General features: G+C 33.0%; 3 protein-coding genes across 3 annotated transcripts; 2 read left to right on the top strand and 1 right to left on the bottom strand.

Moving 5' to 3' along the window:
• Positions 1-5,765: 5,765 nt before the first annotated feature.
• On the top strand, positions 5,766-7,753 carry LOC133304205 (inositol transporter 1-like). Its single transcript, XM_061504203.1, has 5 exons — positions 5,766-5,907; positions 6,020-6,090; positions 6,216-6,551; positions 6,657-6,764; positions 6,908-7,753. Exons 1-5 carry the CDS (start codon positions 5,766-5,768, stop codon positions 7,751-7,753), a joined length of 1,503 nt encoding a protein of 500 aa, XP_061360187.1.
• Positions 7,754-11,463: 3,710 nt separating this feature from the next.
• On the top strand, positions 11,464-14,435 carry LOC133304222 (non-structural maintenance of chromosomes element 4 homolog A-like). The gene is made up of 7 exons (XM_061504233.1): positions 11,464-11,823; positions 11,899-11,979; positions 12,054-12,282; positions 12,390-12,483; positions 12,765-12,981; positions 13,072-13,163; positions 13,782-14,435. Exons 1-7 carry the CDS (start codon positions 11,559-11,561, stop codon positions 14,037-14,039), a joined length of 1,236 nt encoding a protein of 411 aa, XP_061360217.1. The 5' UTR covers positions 11,464-11,558; the 3' UTR covers positions 14,040-14,435.
• A 700-nt stretch (positions 14,436-15,135) lies between these two features.
• Positions 15,136-17,037, bottom strand: LOC133304204 (cytochrome P450 76A1-like). Its single transcript, XM_061504202.1, has 2 exons — positions 16,150-17,037; positions 15,136-15,768 (listed from the first exon to the last, which is right to left on the bottom strand). Exons 1-2 carry the CDS (start codon positions 17,035-17,037, stop codon positions 15,136-15,138), a joined length of 1,521 nt encoding a protein of 506 aa, XP_061360186.1.
• Between the last annotated feature and the right edge of the window lie 7,159 nt (positions 17,038-24,196).

Here is a 24,196-nt window from a genome sequence, read left to right as displayed (position 1 = left end):
ATTAATTAGAAGGAAGTTTAGACAAGTGTTTAGTACTTTGGTAGCTGTACCACTTCTGCATATTGTATAAGGTAAAAGGCACACATAATCATCATTGATTTTACTTTTCCATAGAATGGTAGTTTGTTGCTAAAATTGTAAAAGCATGCAATTATGAATATAAAGAGTATAGCAGTATACACATTGAACAATTTATTTATCTTTTGAGATGACATGCCATACTCGAAATTTCCTTTACCTTTATCATAAAAAGCTGATAGAAGTTTATTTCAAACAGTTTTCAGTGTTTTTTTTTCCTTCTTATTAATGTGAGAAAATAGTTCTGCCATCATCCTCGTCTGGTAATAGCAATCTGTATAGAAACAATTATGCATATATTGTCTGCATAAGAAGAAAGTTCTTCCATCTGTATAGAAACAACCGTGTCCATAAATGGAAATATCCAAAACAAATAAAGAAAAAGAAACTCAATTGTGGTAAATGACTCAAAAATGTGATTTTTAAAACGAACTGCCGATCAACGCGTCACGAGTTTATTCAACTTTGCTTTTAACTCTTGGGGTCAATTTATTATCATTAGTATTCTTTTAAAAATTGCAGAGAAAAAATTCACACGTCTTGTATCAAAAATTCACCGTCGTCGCTACCGTAGTCTTATCACCAGTATTGTCGTCACCACCACCCCACCACCACGATGCTACCGCCACCATCATCGTCGTCGTACCACCAGTACTGTCGTCACCACCACCACCACCACCACGATGCCACCACCACCTTCACCCTTCACTACCACCGTCGCCACCACCACCACCATCATCGCAACCACTGCCATCACCATCGCCATCACCACGCCACTGTCGTCACCACTACCACCACCATGTCGCCACTGCAACCATCACCACCATTGTCACCAACCATCACTACCATTGTCGCAGCTACCGCCGTCACCACCACCATCATGCCATCACCATCACCACCGCCAGCAACTACCACCACTATTGTTACAACCACTACCATCACCATTATAATAACCCTAACTGGTAAACCTTAATTAAAGGTTTAATTTAAGGATTTAAATGCCATAATTGGACTCAAAGCGTGATTCCAAGTATTTTGACTGTAATCATGACTAGGTCATGAACGGTGCGTTTTGCCGGATGATCTGCATTCTTGTGAATTAACCGGTGGAGCTTAAATGAGCAAAATGATTTTAGAGACATAATTTGACAATTCTGATGCCAAATATGAGTTTAGAACGAAAAATTGTATAGTCTGGCACTTTCCGTGAAAATCTCGTGAATAGTGTTTTCTACCAAGTATTTTGTACTGCTGTTTAAGCAACCGATAGAGTCCAGAAACAAATAATTAATGAAATAAGAATAAGAAAGTCTAATATATGCCATACAAGTCAAAATAGGCCCAAGAATCATAAGTTTATAAGTTTTAAGTTTCGTAAGCAAACGACGTACAGTTAGTGATTCACAGTGCATTTCGTCAAAAACGGTGCAAAAACTATACTGTGAATTAAGAATATTGTTCCTTAAGGAATAAAAATTAATGTAAATGAATTCAGAAAAATAAAAATATGTCCGTAGATTTAAGTTAGTTCCGGGTCAGTTAAGTGAAAATACGCGAAAGAAAAACATCCGATAAAAGCCACATGTGCTTATAAACCTTTAAGTGACTTAAAATCACTATTCACTCACCATCTCTCTCTCCTTCTTCCCTCCCAACCCGCGGCTGCCATGAAGAAAGGGGCTAGGGTTTGTTTTTTTAATTCCTCTCATTTCCACTCATTCTGCCACCAAAAGCCATGATGCCATACATGAATCTTTAAGGAAAAAGGCTAGTGAATCCATTCCACCACTCTTTTTGGGCTGATTTGGCTTGTGGAGAGAGTTATTCATCACCCCCAATTCGTGACACTATTCATCCTTGTGAAAAAGTGGGGCTTTTGAGTGAACAAAGCTTAGGTTTTGTTCCTTGGAGCTTGGAATAGCAACTATAGGTAAGAAACCTCTAATTCTATTGTTTTATGTTTGTAATTTAAGTCTTGATAATTGTGAGCATATTTTGGTGGGAAAGAATTTAGTTTTGAATTTGAAATTGATGATGAATTGTTGTTGTTTAGGAAGTTGTAGTGTGAATTAAGCATCAACCTTTGATTGAAAATTGAAAAGTCCCTTTGCACCTTCCTCCCTAGGTTTCGGCCTTGATAGGTTAAATATGGTTTATTGTGCAAAAATTTAATTACATGGATTATGAATGTGTTATGTTGGTGTAAGTGGAGATTTAAGGGGAAAAATGAAAATACCAAAGTGAGAAAAATGCTATGGTGTACACCTATGTTTCGGCCTATAGGGTGATTTAATGATGAATTATGTTACATTTTGTTTTGATAATGTGTTGTTTCTCCAATGCATGTAATTGATAAGATTAAGAAGTGAAATGACTTGAAAATCGTTGAAAGAAATCTTGGTTCCCTTTAGGTATGTCCACGACCTTATGAAGAAAAGTGGCATAAATTATGTTTAAAATTTTCAAGCGGGTACCGAGTTAAATTAGGATCCAAGTGAGGGTTCTAGGAACTATTGGTTTTGTCAAATAAATTGATGTAAATTCCTAGCCATTCCTAACATTGGTTTCGTCCATCTAGGGTCTTTGGGGGCTAGGGAGTGATTAATATGGTAAAATTGTCTAATAAGAAAACTTATGAAAGTATGGTCTAGACTTGTATATTGGCATAGGATTGACAAAAATGTAAAGAAACGAAAGTAAGCGATAAAATGTATGCCTTATGTAAAATCTCGGCATGATAGCATTTTATTGATTTTGTTTTGGATTCTTTCTCTAGGGTGCCTAGGGACTGAAACGGGTTTGGATCATGTTGGAGCTATATAAGTAACTTGTGCGACAAGTAAGCAAACTAGAAAAGCTTCAAGAGGTAAACTCTATGTTTAAAGAGTCTTTTCCTGCTTGAGTGCTCTGCCATAGTTAGTGAACTGTTGTTGGATTGTATGATTGTTTTGATGCTTTGTATAGATGCATTCATATAGAGCTATTTGATAACATGATATGACTTGTTCTGATATGATTTCTGTATTGATTGTAAGATACACTGATGTCTTCTTGGGGTTCCCCTGAGATTGACGGTGTATGCCTCTGACATGTTCTGGTTCCGCTTGGGGTCCTCCCTTGGGAACAAGTGCGTCGATTTCCGCTTGGGGTTCTCCCTTGAGGATGACTGCATACGCCTCTGATAAGATATGTATATGTGCTTGGTTCGGTTATGATATCTATTATATGTTGCATTGCTATAGTCTGTATCTGACTTTCATGCAGGAGTGAGCCAGGGGTATGGAGAATTCTCTATAAACCTGAAGCTTATTGAGATTGTTATCTCACCCCTCTTTGGGGACATCATTTCAGGTTCTCAGATTTCCGGTGAGCCCTCACTAGGCAGGGACGCGACTTGTGGTTGAGGCGTTTGGATGGACCAGATTTTGAGTAGCTGCAGGCTACTACTATTTTGGAGTGTATTTATGTTACTTAGTATTTCAGCATTTTGTGGATCATGATGTCTGATCCTTTACTATGTATATGGCCTGTATATGTTCTGTACATGTCTTTCAGTATGATGCATGTACATTTGGGTATTCAGGCATGTTGATATGACGATGTAGTATTCGGTTATGTTTACGTATTGGATTGCATGCTGTTAGATGTAGGGGCACAGAGCCCAGTTATGCATGCGCCCATGGATGGGTATATGATTATATTTGGATGTCTGGTACTGCTGAAAGTATATACTGTATAAATTGTCTATCAGGAACTCTTGAGAGAGGGATTGAAAAATCCCCAGTTGTCCGATTTACAGAGGTTACTCTGCCCGATTTTCGTCTCCGTCGAATAAGAATTAAACTAGAAAAAAAAAGAAAAAGTTAGCTCGTATTTTCGTAAGTTAAGTCTTCCGCTGTTTCTGTTTGTATCATATGCATGTTAATTGAACCGGGTCGAGACGGGGATGTCACAACCATCACCATCACCATCACCTCCCCTGTCACTTCCATCACCACGCCACCGCCACCACCGTCAACTATCACCATCATCGTAGTCACTGCCATCATCACAACCATGATGCCATTACAGCCACCACCACCACCATCGCCACCACTATTACTACCATCATCGTCGCAGCCACTGTCGTCACCACCACTACTATTATCACGACACTACTGCCACTGCCACTACCACTACCACCTCCATGTCACCCCCGCCGCCACCACCACACCATATGAAATGAAAAATGATGATCCAAAATTTTTTTATGTTTAATAAGAATTATTTTTATTATATTATTTGATGTGTTATCAAACGCAATTCTCATTCTCGGAATGAAAATAGAACAAGTTATCAAACACATTTTCTTTTTCTCAGAGACTGTTCAAAGACACATAAATAAAAAAGAATTGTTTCTTTTCAGTAACAATGCTAGAGAATAGAATGGTTGTTATGCACACCCATAGTATCTAGATTTTAATCATAACTGAACACGTGAAAATCAGGATTCTAAAATTGCACACAAATATATTTAAAAAAAAATTTGCACACAAAAAAATATAATAAATGGGTTTTTAGTAATTTTTCCCAACATCATTGACCTAGATCGTTAAATAAATTTCTCAAGCTACCTACCAATGATAAACAATTCTGCGAAAATTAACCACGTTAGTCAATGTGCGGAGAAGACAAAGTCTTCTAATATATTATTACAAAAAAAAAAAAAAAAGTGTTCTAATATAAGAGCAATGCGGTCATTCCCTTCAAAGCCGCAAATGTTAGTAAATAGTTGAGAAATGCATGACTGATTTATTTAGAATATATTATAATCTCAACATAAAAAATGAATAGAAATAACAAACTCAACTTCATAAGAATTTTTCTCGTACGTGTTCTGGAAATTGAAATATTTGACCTTTGAAAGTTATGGGTAGATCCACTCGAAATGCTACGAGGTAATCACATCCCGAAACAAAATTTTTCTTTAAATTTTATGTGTAAGTTTTTTATATGTATATTATTGTTTTCATAGTAACATGTTATTTTTAAATATAAAATTAAATAAACAACTAAGCTTAGCTTAAACTTAGAAATTGCTCGAGTATTTACTATTATTTGAGCATATTTACTAATTAATTTCTGAAATACAATAAAGTAATCTGATTAAGGTAGGAAGGAATATATATTTGTTTGATTACACCGAAGCTTGATCTGTAAAGTAACTAGAATGGTAGGAAGTTAAGCCAAAAAAAGGAGGGACAACAAACGCCGTCTTTCCTTTCAGAGTCTTGCACTGTGAGGGAAGCAAACTTGCTTTCATTACTGAACAGAATGAAAGAGTCTAATACACTAGGTTATTTATATAAGCAACTATAAAAGGAGCTAATTAAACAGAAAACTAATCTGTTAAGTAAAAACTAACAGCTAATAGATTAACAAACTTACAACTAATCAAAACAGAAAAAACTAATTGTAAACAATAAGTTGATGACTTAAATTAGAGCATAAAATGCTAATTATCGTTGAGAAATGAATGACTACTTTCTCTGGAATTCCAAATTTAGTGTTTTGGCGCTCTATATAATGTTGTCTCGCAATTAATCATTAATCGTCGGTACGTCTTGTTAGTTATTTGCTTTGTCTCCAAATTTGTATGTTGTGAGCGTGTTGAGGCAGTTAAGAAGCCAACGACAATGGTGGCCGACATGAGAATGTCAATGATGGCGGGAAGCTCTGGTTACTTGGAGATGCATCCTGAAAGGAAAATCTCATTTTTTCAGAACTCTTACATCGTCGGTATCACTTTTGCCGCCGGCATTGGTGGTCTTCTCTTCGGCTATGATACTGGTACCTACCTAACAATCATTTCAATTTCTCTAATTTGAAATGTCATTAATTTGTGGTTGGTGCGTTGTGAAATTCTCAGCTCATGTATATATATATGGTTCCATAAATGCAGGTGTGGTGTCAGGGGCCCTTCTGTATATTAAAGAGGATTTTGAGGTGGTCAAGAATAGTAGCTTCCTTCAGGTAACTATAGATCAGTTGCATGTTTTGGTTTGGCTCATAATTAATTAACATTTGCTGATATATATGCATGAATGGGAGCTAGGAGCATTCTAATTCTAATACCCTTACTTACGTTTGAATTGCAGGAATTAATTGTTGGCATGGCCTTGATTGGTGCAATTTTCGGCGCAGCCATTGGTGGTTGGATTAATGATTCTCTGGGACGCAAGACCGCCACTATAATTGCAGACATAAACTTCGTCGTCGGATCACTTATAATGGCTTTTGCACCAAATCCTTTCGTTATCATAGGTGGTCGTTTTCTGGTTGGGCTTGGTGTTGGTGCTGCCTCTGTTACTGCCCCTGTCTATATTGCAGAAGCATCACCTTCTGAAATTAGAGGAGGATTGGTCAGTGCCAATGTCCTTATGGTCACCGGTGGACAGTTTCTTTCCTTTGTGGTCAACTATGGTTTGACAAGAGTAAGTCTCTAATACTGCTTTGTACCAATGTTTTGACTTCTCACGAGGCTTCAACCATTCTTAAAAATTTCGAATAATTAAATTATTTGCATATAATATGTGCAGGTTCCTGGAACATGGCGTTGGATGCTTGGACTTGCAGGTTTGCCAGCTGTCGTTCAGTTTATTCTCATGGCCTTTCTCCCTGAGTCCCCCAGATGGCTTTATTTGAAGGTAAAACATATTCTGAAACACTTAATATATATTCCTGATTTATTTGTTCCTTTTTATTTTATATATTTGTACATATGCAGCCCCAATATATATATATATATACATATATATATGATTGTTGCTTATAATGAATGAATTTACAGAATAGGAAAGAAGAAGCGGTTAGGGTGCTTTCTAAGATATATTCATCACCACGGTTGGAGGATGAGATTAGTATTCTAGAAGATCACATGGAGCGCGAACGCAGAAATCAGAAAAAAGTTAGCTACAGTGATGTTTTCAAGATGAAAGAAATAAGACTTGCATTCATATGTGGGGCTGGACTTCAGGCATTCCAGCAGTTTACTGGTATAAGCATAATAATGTACTACAGTCCCACCATCATACAGATGGCTGGCTTCAAGTCAAATCAAGCAGCATTGTTCCTTTCACTCATTGTTTCTGGAATGAATGCAGCTTTTACTGTTCTTGGCATTTACCTTATTGACGTTTTAGGACGAAAAAAGCTTGCTCTTGGTAGCTTATCGGGTGTGGTCGCATCCTTGGTCATCCTCTCTGCATCATGTTATATTATAGGACATGGACATGGCAACACAAGTCAAACATTTGCTTGGCTTGCAGTTTTTGGTTTGGCTTTGTATATTGCTTTCTTTGCACCAGGAATGGGTCCTGTACCATGGGCTGTGAACTCTGAGATTTATCCAGAAGAGTATAGAGGTATATGTGGTGGCATGTCAGCAACAGTGAACTGGATTTGTAGTGTCTTAATGTCCACCAGCTTCCTCTCAGTTGTTGATGCTGTAGGGCTTGGTGAGAGTTTCATGATTCTCTTGGCAGTAGCAGTGATTTCAATTGGTTTTGTACTCATCTACATGCCAGAGACTAAAGGATTGACGTTTGAGGAAGTGGCAAGCATTTGGAAGGAAAGAGCCTATGGGAAGGACAAAAACAAAGAAAGCCTTGCTGAGCAAGCAACCTCGAGTACCTGATTATGTTAAAAAGAGTAGCAGTCTCTTCACAAGATGATCCTCTCTATACATATGTATTTTTGACTGAGAAAAAAATACATATGTTTTGAGTGGAGAAATTAAGTCAAAGGAAACTACTTCTTTTTTGACTGAGAGGTCGAGAGTGACCGATAGAATTTTTTATGTTGAGGGACCATCACTGAGTGCGCGGTTCCTTTGTGAAAATGAGGAGAAAAAAAAACCACCGTTAATTGGATGATCCCTTTATGAAAATGAGAAAGAAGAAAAGGAAAAGATGAAAAAAAGAAAAAATCGATGATCCTACGAGAGGGAGCACCGAGTTTTCGGTGCTTCCATATCTTAAAAAATATTTCCAAGAGTGACCCATGCTCCAAGTCTTGGATACTTTTTTCTAAAAGTCTTGTAATATTAAAATTGATTAGCGCTACAAATTTATATGTTTTTATCTGAATTATAAATTCATTTTTTGTCTTGAGAAAACTATAAGTTGTATTTATTCTATTTGGGTATCAACTATATATATATATATATATTTTTTTTTGTAAATATTAAATTTTTTTAATGATCGAGTATCAACTAATCATCGATATTGCCTTTTATTCTAAATTAATTGAAATTCGGAGTACATAAATTTACATATAAACAACAAGTGATTAAAGGAAAAGAAATACATATAAAGCAAAATAATTAAATAAATAAAACAAAAAAAAATTCAAAAAATCTCTTATGATTTGCTCTAAAATCATTTAATCGCTTGTACTTTTTCTTTTTATCACTTATGAGTTTTTTCATCTAAATCCACCTTTATTGCCATTAAATATTATGTTAATTTATTCATTTTGCTTCAATGAGCAAGACAAAAAAACATGAGGAGATAAGTGATTAAAAAAGAGAAGTATAAGGGATAAGTGATGAAATATTAAATCATAGGCAAGTTTTTGAACTAATCCCTTACAAAAATTAAAATAAAAAAATTGAAGGGAGGAACAATATGTAACAGAATAATGAAGTATATATGATCAACACAAATAAAGGATATTTTGTTCAACATCCTATATAATTTATTGCTCAAGAAAAAAAGTTTGAATACCTCACTGTGAAAAAAAATTAGAATTTTGATGATCATTGTTATACTTTTGAGTACTCTTGCAATTTACTTAAATTAGGATTAATTAGTGTAATTTTTTTTTTTTTGTAAAATATAAATAGATTTTTTATTGGTGTTGTATTTCTATTATTTTAATTTTCTATTTTTCAAATACTACTTTTGAGTTTCTTCTTTAAAAAATAGGTTACATTAAAATTAAAAAAATCAAAAAAATTAAATTATTAGGATAATATTAATATTTTTCTTTAGCATCCATATACATATATAACAATGACACATTCAAATACAACGATTGAAAAACATAAAAGACTCGTATAAATAACAGATTTAAGAGGACATTTGGTAGAGGAGAATTTTTTTTTATCCGAGAATTTCGATTTTCAGAAATATGATAAAAATATTTAGTTTATGATAATATCTAAAAATTAAAAATTTAAAAAAATTCAATTTTCTGAGAATCCTGAAAAATATGGGATACCAAACGCCTCCTAAAAGACACACGTGGAAGATATTTGAACACAATACCCTTTATTTGCCTTGATTATATAACTCATTAACTGAACTTCATATTGTTTCTCACATTAATTTTTTTTCGTTTTTGACTATTGCAAGGGAAAAGTTTAAAAAAAGCGCTATAGTTTAATATTTTATTATTTATCCCCACTTATTATTTGTATTTATCTTTTTTAATCGCTTATCCTCCTTGTATTTATTATTATTATTATTCGCAAGAGTAAAATGGATAAATAATTTCAATATTTAACAACGTTAACAATTAACTTGAATAAAAAACTCACACGAGAGATAAGTGATAAAAAATATACAAAAAATTAAATGATTTTGAAGCAAACTATAAGAAATTTTGATGTTTTGTAAAAAAAAAATATATATTTTTATCTCTACAAAAAGTAAGTCCGTAACAAAGTTCATTTCATTTTCCACAGTAAATAGAGAATGGTTGGAAAAATATAGTCATATTATCTCAATCTAAAAATCGTATATACTCCATATATCTAAAAAAATCAAAATCTAACATAAACGATTATTATTATTATTTTTTAGATAAATCATATATATCCTTTTCGAGAGACAATTCTACTTGAAAAAGATCTAAAATTAAAGTTTTAAATTTCTCCAAAAATAAATTTTGGAGAGGATTGAACACATGTTCTCATTCTCACCTACTCATATCTCATGTATCAACTGAATTACTATCATTTGATAGATAAACGATATTTGAAACAACTTAATCCAACAATTAACATTTTCATCACTCTTGTGAAAAAAAGAAGAAGAATAAATACTTTTTTTCTTTCTTTCTGCTAACAAGAAGAAATACTATTATTAATTGATTGTATCCGTGAATGTTTTTGAAACATGCTTCTAGAATTTAAAGATGTTTATTTTTTATTCGTTGATCGTAATTCTACCCAACCATCTATGACGACATTAAAATTTTAGAATTTTTAAGACAAAGTACTCAGTGCCTAAACAGTGTAACTGTGTAAGAGTGGCAAATTTGCTAATATAAATATATGTACTTGCAATATAGAAGATAGAATTTCACGAATAATGTAAAAATACTTTATTTAAATTTTGAAGAATGGATCTCTCTCTTATCCGACGTGAAGTAACCGAGTGGATTTCAGTTTTTGAATTATATATTGATGGTTATATTTTTTCACCATTTATTTTTTGAAAAATATTTCTCACACATATCAGGAGATAAAATTATTTCTTACGATCTCAAAATGAAATTGTCTTGAGATTTAAAAAAATGTAAGATATTTTAAAAAAATTACATTATTTTTAATAAATTTTATTAAAATTCTAGTATTTTTTTTCATATTCCAAAATAATGTGATTTTAAAATTATAGAAAATAATTTTCTATCCTCTTATACAAGAAATGTCAATCACTTTATTTTTACGTGTCATTTCAGTAGGGTTGATTTGTATTTAAATGATTGAGATTTCTTTTATGGCTGATGAGAGAGGATATATTCCCTAAATTTATTGCTTTATTTTCCAACAAGATTATATCTTTTGGATACAATTATCCAATCAAGCATATTTCATTGGATAAAGAAAAATAAAATGAACAGCTACGTACATGCATAAAGGAAATAAAAATATGACAACAAGGATACCAAAAAATAAAATAAAATATGACAACAGGTATCAAATCACAAATTTATCAGTTGGATTTACTTATTTTTTTTCTTTGTTAAATTAAATATTACGTTTTAATCGTAGTTATCCGTTGAAAAAATTTTAGAGAGATATTTTTTTTAAGTTTAGGAAGAAGTGTATTATATTATTGTTTAAAGTATAAATTTATATTATAATTAATTGTTTTATTTAACTAATCCCTATTTTTTAATGAATTTGTAACATCCAAATAAAGTTTATAGTTTTTTATTTCCATTCTTTTAGTTAAAGAAAAGTCCAAAGTGAAAGATACCAAAAATAAAAATAAAAATTCCAAAGTGAAAAACAGACTTGAGGTGAAAAGTGAAAAATGAAAAGAAAAATAGATTAGGTCAGTTTTAGATAGCGGGAAAAGTAACCCTCCATTTGTATTTTGGCTTTCATCAAAATTCAAAGAAGGGAGAGAGAATGTGGTGATTTCAATTCAAAATCCCATTCCCTTTTCCTTACCAAAATTCATTGGCTGAAATTAGGGTTTTAGAAAGCCATGAGAGGTTCGCGCAGAGGCAAAGGTGTAGAACAACTCCGAGCTGTCAAGAAGGAACGACTAACTAAAACCGCCGACCATGGCCATGGCCATGGCCATGGCCATGACCATGACCGTGACCGTGACCGTGACCATGACCGTGACCGTGACCGTGACCATGACCATGACCATGACCATAATCACGAGCATGAGCATGAAAAACAGGACCACGCCAGTCGCAGGGTCATACGCTCCCAGTTTCTCAAACTCAAGACCCTTATTAATGGTATTATCAATCTTCAATTTCAAATATATCCTCTTATTTTATTTTGAAAAAATTCCCTAACCCTAAATGTAACAGAGAAAAAAGATGATTTGGTGACGGCGGATTCCGACAATTTCGATAACATATTGAATGAATTCGACAAGTTACATGAGCAAGGTAATTATAATTCTATCAACCGAAGTATGTTTGTGGTTCTTTGCATTTGGTTGATTATGTATCTGATTTTTCAGTTGAGAAGCCGAGAGAGCAGGTTGCAGATGCTGAGGCACTGCTGGATTTGACTCGCACTTTGGTTGGATCTGTTAGATCTCTGGTGAATGAGAATGTTACACCTTCTCAATTTGTTGGCTCTTTGCTCAAACACTATGCCCAAGACTCTTCGCTAAATTCAATCAACTGGAAAAAACTTGACCTTGCTGTATCCCCCTTTTTTCTCAAGGTTCATGGCTGTTCTACCATGTGAGTTTCTTGTAGGGTTTTTGTCTTTTTTTTGTTTGTTTGTTTGTCCTTCTTCAAAATATGCTTTACCCTCTCTTATGATTTTGTTTTGTGTTGCTCGTTTTAAGGCTTGGTCCCATGCAAAATGAGTTGAAGCAACGGAAGACAGGAGTACACAGAAAACGAGATCCTTTCCCAACTGCAACGGCTAGGCCTGAACAGGTCACTTGGCTTTCCTTCTTGCTATGTTCCTTGTCGGTTTACTGGGTGGTGTGTGCCATTTAACTAATATACACTCCTAAACCAGTGAAAAGAATGCTCGATAATGAACATCATATTCCTTAATTTCCGTGTTGGCTATAGAAGAAAAGGGGGGAGGGTTTACCAATGTTTAACTTGGTGACATTTTGATTATTGCAAAATAGATTAGGAATCAATTTAACTACGTCATGTGCTTGCAAGTACTTTGGTCTGTACTTATAGTTATTGTTTATTCGAAACAGCTTGATGATACCGGAGGAGAGGGAAAAACTGATACTGACAACAACATGTTGACGATGTTTGGCATCTTAAGGAGAATGAAACGTGTCCGACTTGAAAGCCTAATTTTGAACAGAACATCTTTTGCTCAGACGGTGGAAAACTTGTTTTCCTTATCATTCTTAGTGAAAGATGGTCGTGCTGAGATCAGTCTGGATGAAAACGGTTCACACTATGTTTGTAAGATGTTTCCTCCACAATCAATTATATTTGCCTCCTATTCAATTTTTGTACCATCAGTACTTAAATGTATGCTATCTTCTTTTTCAGCACCGAAAAATGCTCCAGCTGCAAACTCAGTAATGTCAAAAGAAGTTTCTTACACTCATTTCGTGTTCAGATATGATTACCAAGATTGGAAGGTATGAACAGGTTCAGTACTCATAAAGTGGGACTCAAGGTGCATATTGTTAATTTAAACCAATAATTGATATTTTTAGTGGGATGCCATCATTTTAGGGTGACAGCATCATTATTGTTTAAAAAGAATAAAAGATAAGGGTAAAGTGTGTATCATTTTAAAGGATGTAAAGTTGTGTCATTTTAAAAGAGAGAAAGAGATAGATAAAGGAGGAGAGAGAGTTGACAAAAAAATAAAGGTGTGGGTCCCACCTCTTTGTGAGAGTGAAAGAATATAAGTTGTGTCATTTAAAAGGATAAACATTTTCCCAAAAGATAATAATGTTTTGAGTTTTTTTTTTCCTGGCAGTTAGAAGATTTATTGTATAGTACTTTGTTCAACCAATAGCTTTCAGAGAAGGAAGGAAATAAAAAAATGATGCTTGAAAAACTTTTGTTTTTGCTGTTATTACAGTAAATTACCCAACACTTTTATTTTGGTTGTTGGTTATGTGAATTGATGGATTATGTGAAGTAAACAAATAATACTATGGTTCACAATCCATTTCTTTGTTTTATTTGTAGTCCTGGACATTGCATTATGATTTTTTCTTCTGTAAACCTGTCAACATTGCTTTCAGTTAATGAAGGATATGGTGCCTGATGGCCACGAGCTAATGCCAAATAGGATTCAATATTGCACTGTGGTTGACTCCAAGGCTGAGATGGGTGGTGACAATTCCCAACCAGCTTTGGCTGTAACCCCTATAAGGAAGCTATCGCGGAATCGAGGGCTCATTGTGCAGGAGGAAGGTGTTGTAGAAGAATCTCCTCAATGTGATGAGGAAAATGCTGGCAGAGCAGCTGCAATCCGTAGGTGTAAGCGTAAGCTTCATTAAGAAATAGCATATTAGGTACCAGATCAACTTATGGCGTACATGGTTATGTTTTGTTCAACATAGAGCAAACTGAGTTTTGGTAATGTGCATAGGATGTAAATATTTCTAGATCCGTGGTAGTATTGAAGGCTGGCTTTATTATTCTAGTGCCTATGTCCATGTTACATCTTCCTTTCCTCTCTTTTTTGGCTTTTTCCTCGACGGATCCTTATTGGGAGATTTTCATTGCTTGTAAGTATGTCGTTATATTAGTGAAATGCGATACAGAATAGGTCCAGCAATTGGTGATCGGGTTGAGTATGGCTATGTTGATATTTTTTTGCTAGAGATAGTTGATTTGGGAAATTCTTTTTATTTCAACTGCTAAATGATTCATACGCCTCAGGATGGGTGTGTGAAGGCAAGATTTAATATTTGTATTTATTTGCAGAAGATTTTGCTAGTTCAGTCAACTGGTACTTTCATGGCTATGTTGGTTTGAGTAGGTAAAAATTATGAAAATGATAAAATTTAGAATCACTTTATAAAACAACTTACAATGCTGAATGATTGAAAATGGGAGGTAAAGTGCCGTCGTTCATTTTCTTAGTTATAATTGAGTCTCTCTTGTCCCCTATTTGTACGTGTAAGTGAAGTGTGCACAATTGTCTTCCCACTTGATACTGAATATGGCAAGACTATGATCAAAAGAATAACGAATATGGCAAGTCTAAGATCAAAAAAATAATGACCTAAATATAATCAGAAACAGCAACCTCCAGGAGTACCTGAAATTTATTGGTATATATATCTTTCAAGACTTTCGAGCTAGAGCACGTACAAAGATCCTAGCTAGTATGTATGAAAGGAACATATAGTTGGTGCATCTTTATATATAGCTGTATTTTACAATAGAACTTAAAACTAGTCAAACCATGTTCTTTACAACAATCTTCAATTGGGACGGAAATCGATTAACTAGAACTTAAAACCAACCTAGCAAACCAAAATATACAAAACCAGGGAAGCAATTCCGCATGATAATAAGGGTCTTGGAAGGCAGTAAATCATTTGTGAATTTTTTGTTTACATAGAACACTTCGATGCCATAATAGTTTTATTCCTCTACAACATGAGTTCCTCTGAAAGGGACTGGTATGGCTTTCAAAGGAACAGCTTTTCTTAGCGTTATTCCCATTCCCTCTGTCATGTCCATCTCCTCTGGTTTAAGGCCATCTGGCAAAACCCAATCAAAGGAGTGCAAGAGCGAGCCTAGTGCCAGAGGAAGCACACGAGAGGCAAGTGGCATAGCCGGACACATTCTTCTACCCGAACCAAAGGGTATAAACTCAAAATGGTGTCCCTTGTAATCCGTCATGTTAGGCTCCAAAAACCTTTCTGGCCAGAACAACAAGGGAGCATCCCACACTTTTGAGTCCCTCCCAATTGCCCAAACATTCACTATAATTTGTGATTCTTTGGGAATATGGTAGCCTAGCATGTTGCAAGAGTCCACTGCCATGTGAGGAACCATAAAAGGAAGAGGCGGGTGAAGTCTCAGTGTTTCTTTTATGACTGCTTTAAGGTATGGAATATTCTCTATATCCTTTTCTTCCATATTCCTATCTTTGCCTATTTTGCTCCTTATCTCCATCTGCACTTTCTTTAACGTACTTGGATTGTGCAGAAGCTCTGCCATCGCCCATTCCATTGTGCTTGTTGTCGTGTCTGTCCCTGCAGTGAACATTTCCTGTAACCAAATATTCTTGTCAACATCAAGGTCCTTAATATATAGCTATTTAGTAGGAGATATGTTATATTTATAAATTACATTATGTCTTAAGGTAAGACACTCTTGAGTGAAGTCTTACCGGTAACATATAATGTAGTTTGTAAATTTGTAAAAATAAAAGTTTATTAATATAACTCTTCTCAATTAGTATAGGGAGGGGTTATATTGACAAACTTTTTTTTCTTAAAAATAACATTAAATCTGACTAGTCAGACTTCGATTGAGAGTGTATGACTTAGTGTAGTTTGTAAGAAAAAAAATTTCTCAATATAATCTTCCCCATTAATATATATGTATAATGAATATATATGAGTTGGAAAAGCGAGCGAAGGGCCTTACAAAGACAACGACATTAATGGTTCTTGAAGAAAAAGTATAGGGTGCGCTGATACCATCCCCACTAAACTCCAAGAGTACATCCAAGAAGTCTTTGTTCTCCTTTCCACAGCAACGATTTTCCATCCTTTCTTTGATGAAGAATCCAGCTATCTCAAAGGCTCGCTCAACGTGGAATTGTGTCTTCCTCCTTATACCTTGAGGGTCAAGCCACTTCAATATTGGCAAGAAATCTGCTACATTGGGCTTCCCAGCATACTCCATAACCTTAACTGCATGGCAATAGAATCTAGTCCCTCTCTCCATTTCAGGGTCTAATAAATCCTTTGAGAATATGAGGTTCCCAATAAGGTTAAAAGACATGAAAAAAAAGAACCTCCCAACATCAACGGCACAAGTACCAGATTCACCAGCTTCTTCTATCAAGTGCAACATGCGATCTATGCATTTTGAACGCACACCTCGCATGGCATCTAAACGACTTGACACAAAAAACTCAGTGGTGCACAAGCGCCTCAGCATGCGCCAGTGTGTGCCGTATTGAGAAGTTATGAGGGAGCCCTCATGACCATGATTCCCTTTCATGGACTCGTAAATCTTCCTTCCAGAAAGAACCACGTCGTTGTTTTTGAACATGTGACGAGCCACTTCGCTGGAGGAGATAACCACAGTGCACATGGAACCTAACCAAAGGGTCATGATAGGACCATGTTTACGAGCCAGTTTGGTAAAGGACTCGTGGGGTGACCAACCTAGTTGGAAAATGTTGCCAACCACTGGCCATGGTCTTGGTCCAGGTGGAAGCTGACCTAGCTGCCTACGTTCCAACACCATTAGCCACACCATCCACGCCAACATGGCTAAGATCAAACCCACAACCCCATATTCCATGTCACTACTCATTTTGTTATGTAATGTAACGCTGCAGGTGTTTCCTAATATAGTTGTTTCGTGGTACTAACAAACAAACCCATGTCAATCAATGGGAAAATAATTTAACTGATCGATCGTCATTTTGTTTTGTCAGAATCTCTCTCCGCGAGATTTGGGATCCACTCTTTGGTTTCTAGGTTCTAACGTATGACTTTTCATCTAATAAAACATATATACAGTTAACCAAAAAGCATTGTTTATGCGTATAGTCAAAGGGTTTGTTTTTTCTAAAGTTCGTTTTTGGAGACGGAAACGATAATGTGTTTATAATTTTAATTTATTGCAGGGTTATAATAATTTTTATCATTTTAATTTTTTTATTTTTCAATCCCAAAACGATGTTGTTTCGGTGAATATTAGATAAAGTTGACTAAAGTAACATTAGATACTATTTTTCCATTGTTAAATTAATTAAGTGGTAACAAGCTTTTTATCTCGCTTTATATGGTTTGAGAGAGCCAACTCGACTAATGATATTTGCTACCAAAAACGTTTAATATTATTATACTTTATTTATTTGAGAAAAAAATAAGGTAGTATATTAGAATTTCTTTATTATTCTATATATATATATATAGGGTTTATGTTTTCTTTTTTTTAGTACAAGAAAAATTTAAGTGGGGTTAGACACCGGTATCCATTAGGGTCAGGGAAAACCCTCCAATCTCTTTGAGAATTTCTGAGAGGGAAACCCTTAGCCAACTGTGCCCACCTTTATTGGCGGGTTCATGTTTTTTTATGTTGCATGATAATATGAGAGAACAAAAATAAAGACAAATTAAATGTGGGTCTCACATTTTATATTAAAAAAAATTAATTGGCACGGAAACGAATTTATGCAGGAAATTTTCTTGCTCTACTATTGCCATAGAGCATGATTTCCCATATATATATATATATATATATATATATATATATAGAGCAGGATATTTTTACACTGGTGTAAGAGTTAGAAGTCTTACACTCAATCTTGATAATTGATCCATTTGTATCTAATGGCTCACATTACTAAAAAATTTGAGCCCTTAGATATAAGTGAGATCAGCGGACAAAATTGGGAGTGTAACTTACACTGGTGTAAAATGATGCTAACCCTACACACACACAGATATATATATATATATATATATATAAACAGTGTTAAATTTTTATGTGCAAATATAATTTATTTGTGTATTTCTCTAATGAAATGATAGATTGCGTTAGCGTGGATATGGACATGCTCAAGCAAGGTTGGTAAAACTCGCTCGGAGGTTCTCAAAATTTTAGGCATCAAAATTGATTATATTTAAAAAATTACACGTTAATATTATTACTATTATTATTTATTTTTCTGTATATTATATATATACCAAAAAAAACTATTATATATATGATTCATATAATTGTTATATGTATTCCTAATAAATGAAAGTCCCTAATTTATAAATTTCTTATCGTTAATTAGTTATAACCTAATCATTTTCATAATTTTTCTCTCTCTATTTATGAGTTGCCTGTCTGCTTTTTTATTTCCCGATTCTTATATTTTTAACACAGTTAAATAACGTTGAAATTTTGTTCTTTATAAAATCAAACTTCTTTCTTTTTCACTCTTATAATTTGTTAATTGATTCGTTTTTATTCAGTTATTGCAGATAAATTATCTGTAATAAGCTCAATACGATATTGTTTTGGGGCAGAAATCATGATATTTTTGTAATTTTAATTTATTTCAGAGTTATTATAGTCTTTATAATTATAATTATAATTTTTTAATATTTCAATAAAAAATGATGTCTTTTTAGGAGTAAATGCAGATAATCTATCTGCAGTAACTGCATAAAAAATATTTTTCTCTTTTTTTTTTTTTTTTTTTGATAACAATATTTTTCTCTTTGTTAATAACAAGAATGGTTAAACTTTATTTTCTTTCTCGCTTTCCCACCCTCATATTCAAATTTTTTTTTTTTTTTTTTGCGCAGCCTGACGTAAAAACATTCCACTGAAGTACTCTTAGATCTACTTCGATAGCGACATATTCAACATTTATCCTTCTATTAAAACATTGATAAAGATCAGTAATGTTTTAAAAAATAAAACAAATTGATGAATTATCAATATGTGTGTGTAACTTTGCATTAATTTAAAAAAATTAAAAAACAGTTTTAGATAAAAAAATAATTTTAATTTTATTAAATAAGGTAAATATCTTATATTAAAGTTTGGCTTTAACCCATTATCTTTCTTGAGTGTATCTAAAAACTTGTAAGTTTCTCAAAGTCATGTTTGTTCCTAGCTAGGTGCTGTTTTTCTCACAAACAAATAGTCTATGTCACGAGATAAGATAATGGTTTATTTATTTACTTATTTTGAAAGATAATGATTTGATCAATAATATTAATAAACCCAATAATTCGTACCCTTTTGATTAAAAAATATCCCAAAAATATTTGAATATATCTATTTTTTTTTTTTCAAAAATATCCCAAAATCAATTTGGAAACCAACGACAATATACATGACCATGTACAAACGACGCATCAAACGTGGCAGGCCAATTGAATACAAACCTAATTGGTACGACCATTACCTACGTTGAGGGGACCATTACAAACTGTTTAGGGGACCGCACCCATTACGGTCAGGGACTTCGGGGACCATATTAATGTTTATTGTTGATATCAATTTTATTATGCAAATGATGAAATAATTTGTTGAAATATATAGTCCCAGACTGGTTGTATGAGCAATTAATGTGGAGTTTATAAGATCTAGGACACTCTTATCCTTTGAGCTAGCTTTTGAGGTTGTGTATCTCAAAGTTCTTTAGATGTATCAGAGCCTCGCCGCCCCCCACTTTCTTTTGTGGAGTTTCTTACACCATGACCTTATTGAGTAGAAGAGGAAGAAATTTAATTTGAAAATATGTTATACAATTCAAACTGTTGTTGATATGATGTGGTTTTATTCCCGCCCTTTGAGCTAGCTTTTTGGGTAGTGTATCCCAAGGTTCTTTACATAATTTACAACATGACCTCATTATTGAGGTAGAAGAGGAAGAAATTTAATTTATTGATATGAGGTGATTTTATTCCCATCCTTTGAGCTAGCTTTTGGGGTAGTGTATTCCAATGTTCATAACCTCATTATTGAGTAGAAGAGGAAGAAATTTAATTTAAAGATATGTTATACAATTCAAGCTGTTGTTGATATGAGGTGGTTTTATTTCCATCCTTTGAGCTAGCTTTTGGGGTGGTGTATCTCAAAGTTCTTTACCTAATTTACAACATGACCTCATTATTGAGTAGAAGAGGAAGAAATTTAATTTAAAAATATGTTATACAATTCAAGCTGTTGTTGATATGAGGTGGTTTTATTGACCTTTGTGTTTATTTTTATTTTTCAAGTTTTTGTCAAAACAAAAATGTCACTTCTTATACTTATCTTTTACGATACAAAATCTTTAATTTCTCTATTTATTTATTTTTTTGGTAAACTCTTTCTCTATCCTTTTAATTAACAACAAAAATTACAGTTTACACGAATTTGTGCAGGCACAATCTGAGAATTAGACTTCTAGGCCATGTATCTTTCTCCTAAGTAAAAAATAAGATTGTTTTTATTAAAATAGATATGGGTTTTTGGTACTTAAATATTTTTATTAACACATTTGTATAATTTTTATTTTTTTTATATTTTATTCTCATTTATAAAATAATTCTCTTTTTGGAAATGTTCATTTATCACACGCCAAAACCACTTATCTCGTCATATTTCTTCTCTGTTTAAACTAATTCTTTTCGATATATTATCACGACGGTTTACCTTTATAGAAATAGTTTTCAAAGATGATTTTGGTTCTTGGACTTTTGGCTTTATTTGTAGTATTAGATCTACGAATGTTTTTCTTACTAAGCTTTAAATTGGAGTATTTATATAAAAGAGGCTTCAACGTCCTTGAAATTCGATGACTTCTGCTATTTGGATCGAAAATGATGAGTTTCCCATTTAGGGGTGTCAAGAATCTATGCTTGTGCGAATAATATTGGTCAAATGATTGCAGATATTGTTAATACTTAATAAGAATTGGAGGCGTGCATGTGCACATCATTCATGGCCATACAGAAGGGAATAATATATATAGTAGCTGGTTTTAATCCCATTCTTCTACACTTAGGGTTGACGTGTTTAATTACTAGATGATTTAGCATGCATCTTTCTTTTATAGAATGGACTTTGTATTAGAGGCCTTTGCCACTCCTTTGTATAAAAAATTGAAAATTAAAAACTAACAAAGTTGCACAAATGAAAATTAAAAAGCATTATTTTATGAATGAGAATAAGAGAAAAATTATATTTACAACATCTTTTCGTTTATAACATCTTACAACCAAATGTTACACGTTGATTTCTGCTAATGTGATGATTATAATTTATTGGGTCACACTTATTAATTAATTATTAATTCTCAATAAATTATAATTATCATACTTACAAAAATCAATGTTTAATATCTGGTTGTAAAATGTTGTAAGTATAATCTCCATATGAGAATAAATATTAAAATAATTTAAAAAAGTGACTTTTTAAAGTTTTAAATAATGATAAAAAATATTTCTCAACAATAAAAACACAATTTTATCATGATGTGTTAGCAAAATCAATGGTTGAGCAGTCGACACAAAGGCCAATATGATCTATCCATCCAATGGAATATATCTTCAGAGTCAAGATTCGGTTGTTCGATAGTCAATTTTTTAGATTTTATAGCTATATATTATGTGGAAAACTAAGCATACTTCAAGGTTAAGATAGTCGAATAATAAATAATATGAGAATAGAATTTTGATTTGATAGCAGCCAATGAATTTATAATTCAATTGACAATATATTAAAGTTTTTAAGATTTGAGTACGTCGATATTGCAAGTTGTTTTGGACCAGTATGACGGATTTCACAAATTCTAGATCATCCCCAAATAACATTTTAAAAAAATAATTTTTAAATGAATTGTTAATATTATTGACTAATCACATTAGAGGGGTGGCTAGTGGGGAAGTGGTAATGGATGGTGGTGGCCGCTGATGACCAGGGGAAATTATTGTGGATGTGGCAAAGGTGGCTGGTGGATCCGTGGATGGGTGATGATCGTGATGGCGGTGGGTGGTAATGGTAGCTAACAGATAGTCGTGATGGTAGTAGTTGATCGGAGGTATGACTTGATGTTTCGAATGAAATTTATAAAAGAAGAGTGGAGGATTGCATATAGAATAAAAGGGATATGATATTTAGGAAAAAATTTATAGTGCATCACCATAATTTTTCAATTAAAAATTTGATATTTGGCTTGAAAAAAATTTAATTTTTTTTCTCTCTCTCACTCTTCTGCTCCATTTAATATTATGTGCTCCAGGAGCACTAAATATGCTATCCATTGTGGGTAGGACAAATAAAATAAGCCAATAAAATACATTTATCGTATTTTATTGTCTCACTAATAAAAGTATAATATTATTAACTATCATGTTTTCATCCTCTCTGACTCTCAAACAAGCCCCCGTAAATGTATCCTATGTACTGTGTAATATTACAGTAAACAAAAGTAACTCTAAATCAATGTTATTAAAATCGGTTCGGTCATTGATCCAGTCGAGGTACTGGATCATTGGTTCAATCAGTGGATTATTGGTTCAACCGCATGACCTGATAATTATATGTAATTCTATAATTTATATGAAAAAATTATAAACATACTCAAATATCTAAAAAAAAATGATAAAAATTTCAAATATTTTAATATAAAAAATCACATATTATTTAGTAATAATCAAACAAAAATATAACGATCGTGATACGGGATTTCAGGTTCACTAAACGACACCTCTAACTATAAATCAAATCAAATCAAATCAAAATTTGCTGCATTGTGCATAATTGAGATAATATTAGTGTTGTAAGTACATAACTTATGTAAGTCAATAAACAAAAAATATTAAATATGTCCATTATTATTATTATTTTGAAAAAAAATATGGAATTTTTTTTTTGAACCGGGTCGGGTCACTGATTTTCATGAAAACCGGCCGGGTTGCACCGAGTCGCACCAATTTTGATGCATGGCGGATCCGTTACTTCAACCGTACTGATTATATGATCGATTTATGAGTTCTCGGGTCGACCTGGCCGGGTCAATCCGATTTTATCAACATTGCTCTAAATACGTTCTAAAAAACAGAAATCGAATTTGTAGATTGTAAAATTTATTCTCATAAAACTTTATCAAACGAAATTTATAAAGATTTTTGTTTCGTGAAGCCTCTCGTTATATCTATGCCTGAGAAATAATCTTCCAAAACATTACTTTTGTTTTTAATACTTTTTGTTGTGTTGGAAAAAAAGAAATAAAAAAGAAATAACGGTTCGCCAAAAAAAAAAAAGAAGAAAATAACGAAAGAATATATTAAAAAAGACACTTTCTCTTTTTTCATTGTTAGAAAATAAATAATGCAAAGATGATGTAAACTCATCTTATTTTTCATAAAGATGACGTGTAAATAACATTATTTTATATGCTTCTTAACTTAAGCATATAAATTAGAAAATTCTCTTTGTAGTGTTTCGTTGATGCAAAATTCGAAATATCAACTAGATTAAATATTATTTTGGGTCCTTAACAAAAAATATAAAACTTATTTTAATCTCTTATAAAAAAAATTTATATTAATCCTTTTTTAGGGACTAATGTAGATATTCTTTGAATTTCTGAGTGACCACAATTTTAAAGAACTAGAATTTCAGAGAGATCACAAGTCAACTTTTATTTTTGGTAAGGGATTAAAATGAGTTTCATATTTTTTGTTAAGGGCCCAAAAGAATATTTACTCCATCATTGAGTTTAAAGTTTAAGATAGAATTTATCATTGAGTTGGGTCGTTAAAAAAAATTAAATAAAAGAAATATAGTGAATTTCAAAATTTGAACCCCACAATTTTTTTTAATGAAAATGTATTTTATAACTTTGACAACTATAACCTTTCAAAAAGAACCATAAAATTTTGGACAGTGAACCAATGTTATTAAACTCAGCTCGACCCGGTCAGGTAAGGGTGTAAATGAGCTAAGTCGGTCTACAGGG

This window comes from Gastrolobium bilobum, unplaced genomic scaffold (assembly GCF_033153095.1).
Source record: "Gastrolobium bilobum isolate Gb01-03AN ecotype WA unplaced genomic scaffold, APGP_CSIRO_Gbil_v1 utg11897, whole genome shotgun sequence".
In the NCBI taxonomy this organism is placed as follows: Eukaryota; Viridiplantae; Streptophyta; class Magnoliopsida; order Fabales; family Fabaceae; genus Gastrolobium; species Gastrolobium bilobum.
Note: the sequence above shows the minus strand (reverse complement) of the source record. Positions and strands in the feature narration are given on the sequence as shown.

What these genes read in the sequence shown, in the direction of transcription:
- LOC133304222 (XM_061504233.1), top strand. Translation starts at nt 11,559, where the DNA reads ATGAGAGGTTCGCGCAGAGGCAAAGGTGTAGAACAACTCCGAGCTGTC. An exon ending in GTTCATGGCTGTTCTACCAT is followed by an intron (nt 12,283 to 12,389) that starts GTGAGTTTCTTG and finishes GCTCGTTTTAAG; the next exon opens with GCTTGGTCCCATGCAAAATG. An exon ending in CAACGGCTAGGCCTGAACAG is followed by an intron (nt 12,484 to 12,764) that starts GTCACTTGGCTT and finishes TATTCGAAACAG; the next exon opens with CTTGATGATACCGGAGGAGA.
- LOC133304205 (XM_061504203.1), top strand. Translation starts at nt 5,766, where the DNA reads ATGAGAATGTCAATGATGGCGGGAAGCTCTGGTTACTTGGAGATGCAT. An exon ending in TCTCTTCGGCTATGATACTG is followed by an intron (nt 5,908 to 6,019) that starts GTACCTACCTAA and finishes CCATAAATGCAG; the next exon opens with GTGTGGTGTCAGGGGCCCTT. An exon ending in AGAATAGTAGCTTCCTTCAG is followed by an intron (nt 6,091 to 6,215) that starts GTAACTATAGAT and finishes TTTGAATTGCAG; the next exon opens with GAATTAATTGTTGGCATGGC.
- LOC133304204 (XM_061504202.1), bottom strand. Translation starts at nt 17,037, where the DNA reads ATGGAATATGGGGTTGTGGGTTTGATCTTAGCCATGTTGGCGTGGATG. An exon ending in CCATTAATGTCGTTGTCTTT is followed by an intron (nt 15,769 to 16,149) that starts GTAAGGCCCTTC and finishes ATTTGGTTACAG; the next exon opens with GAAATGTTCACTGCAGGGAC.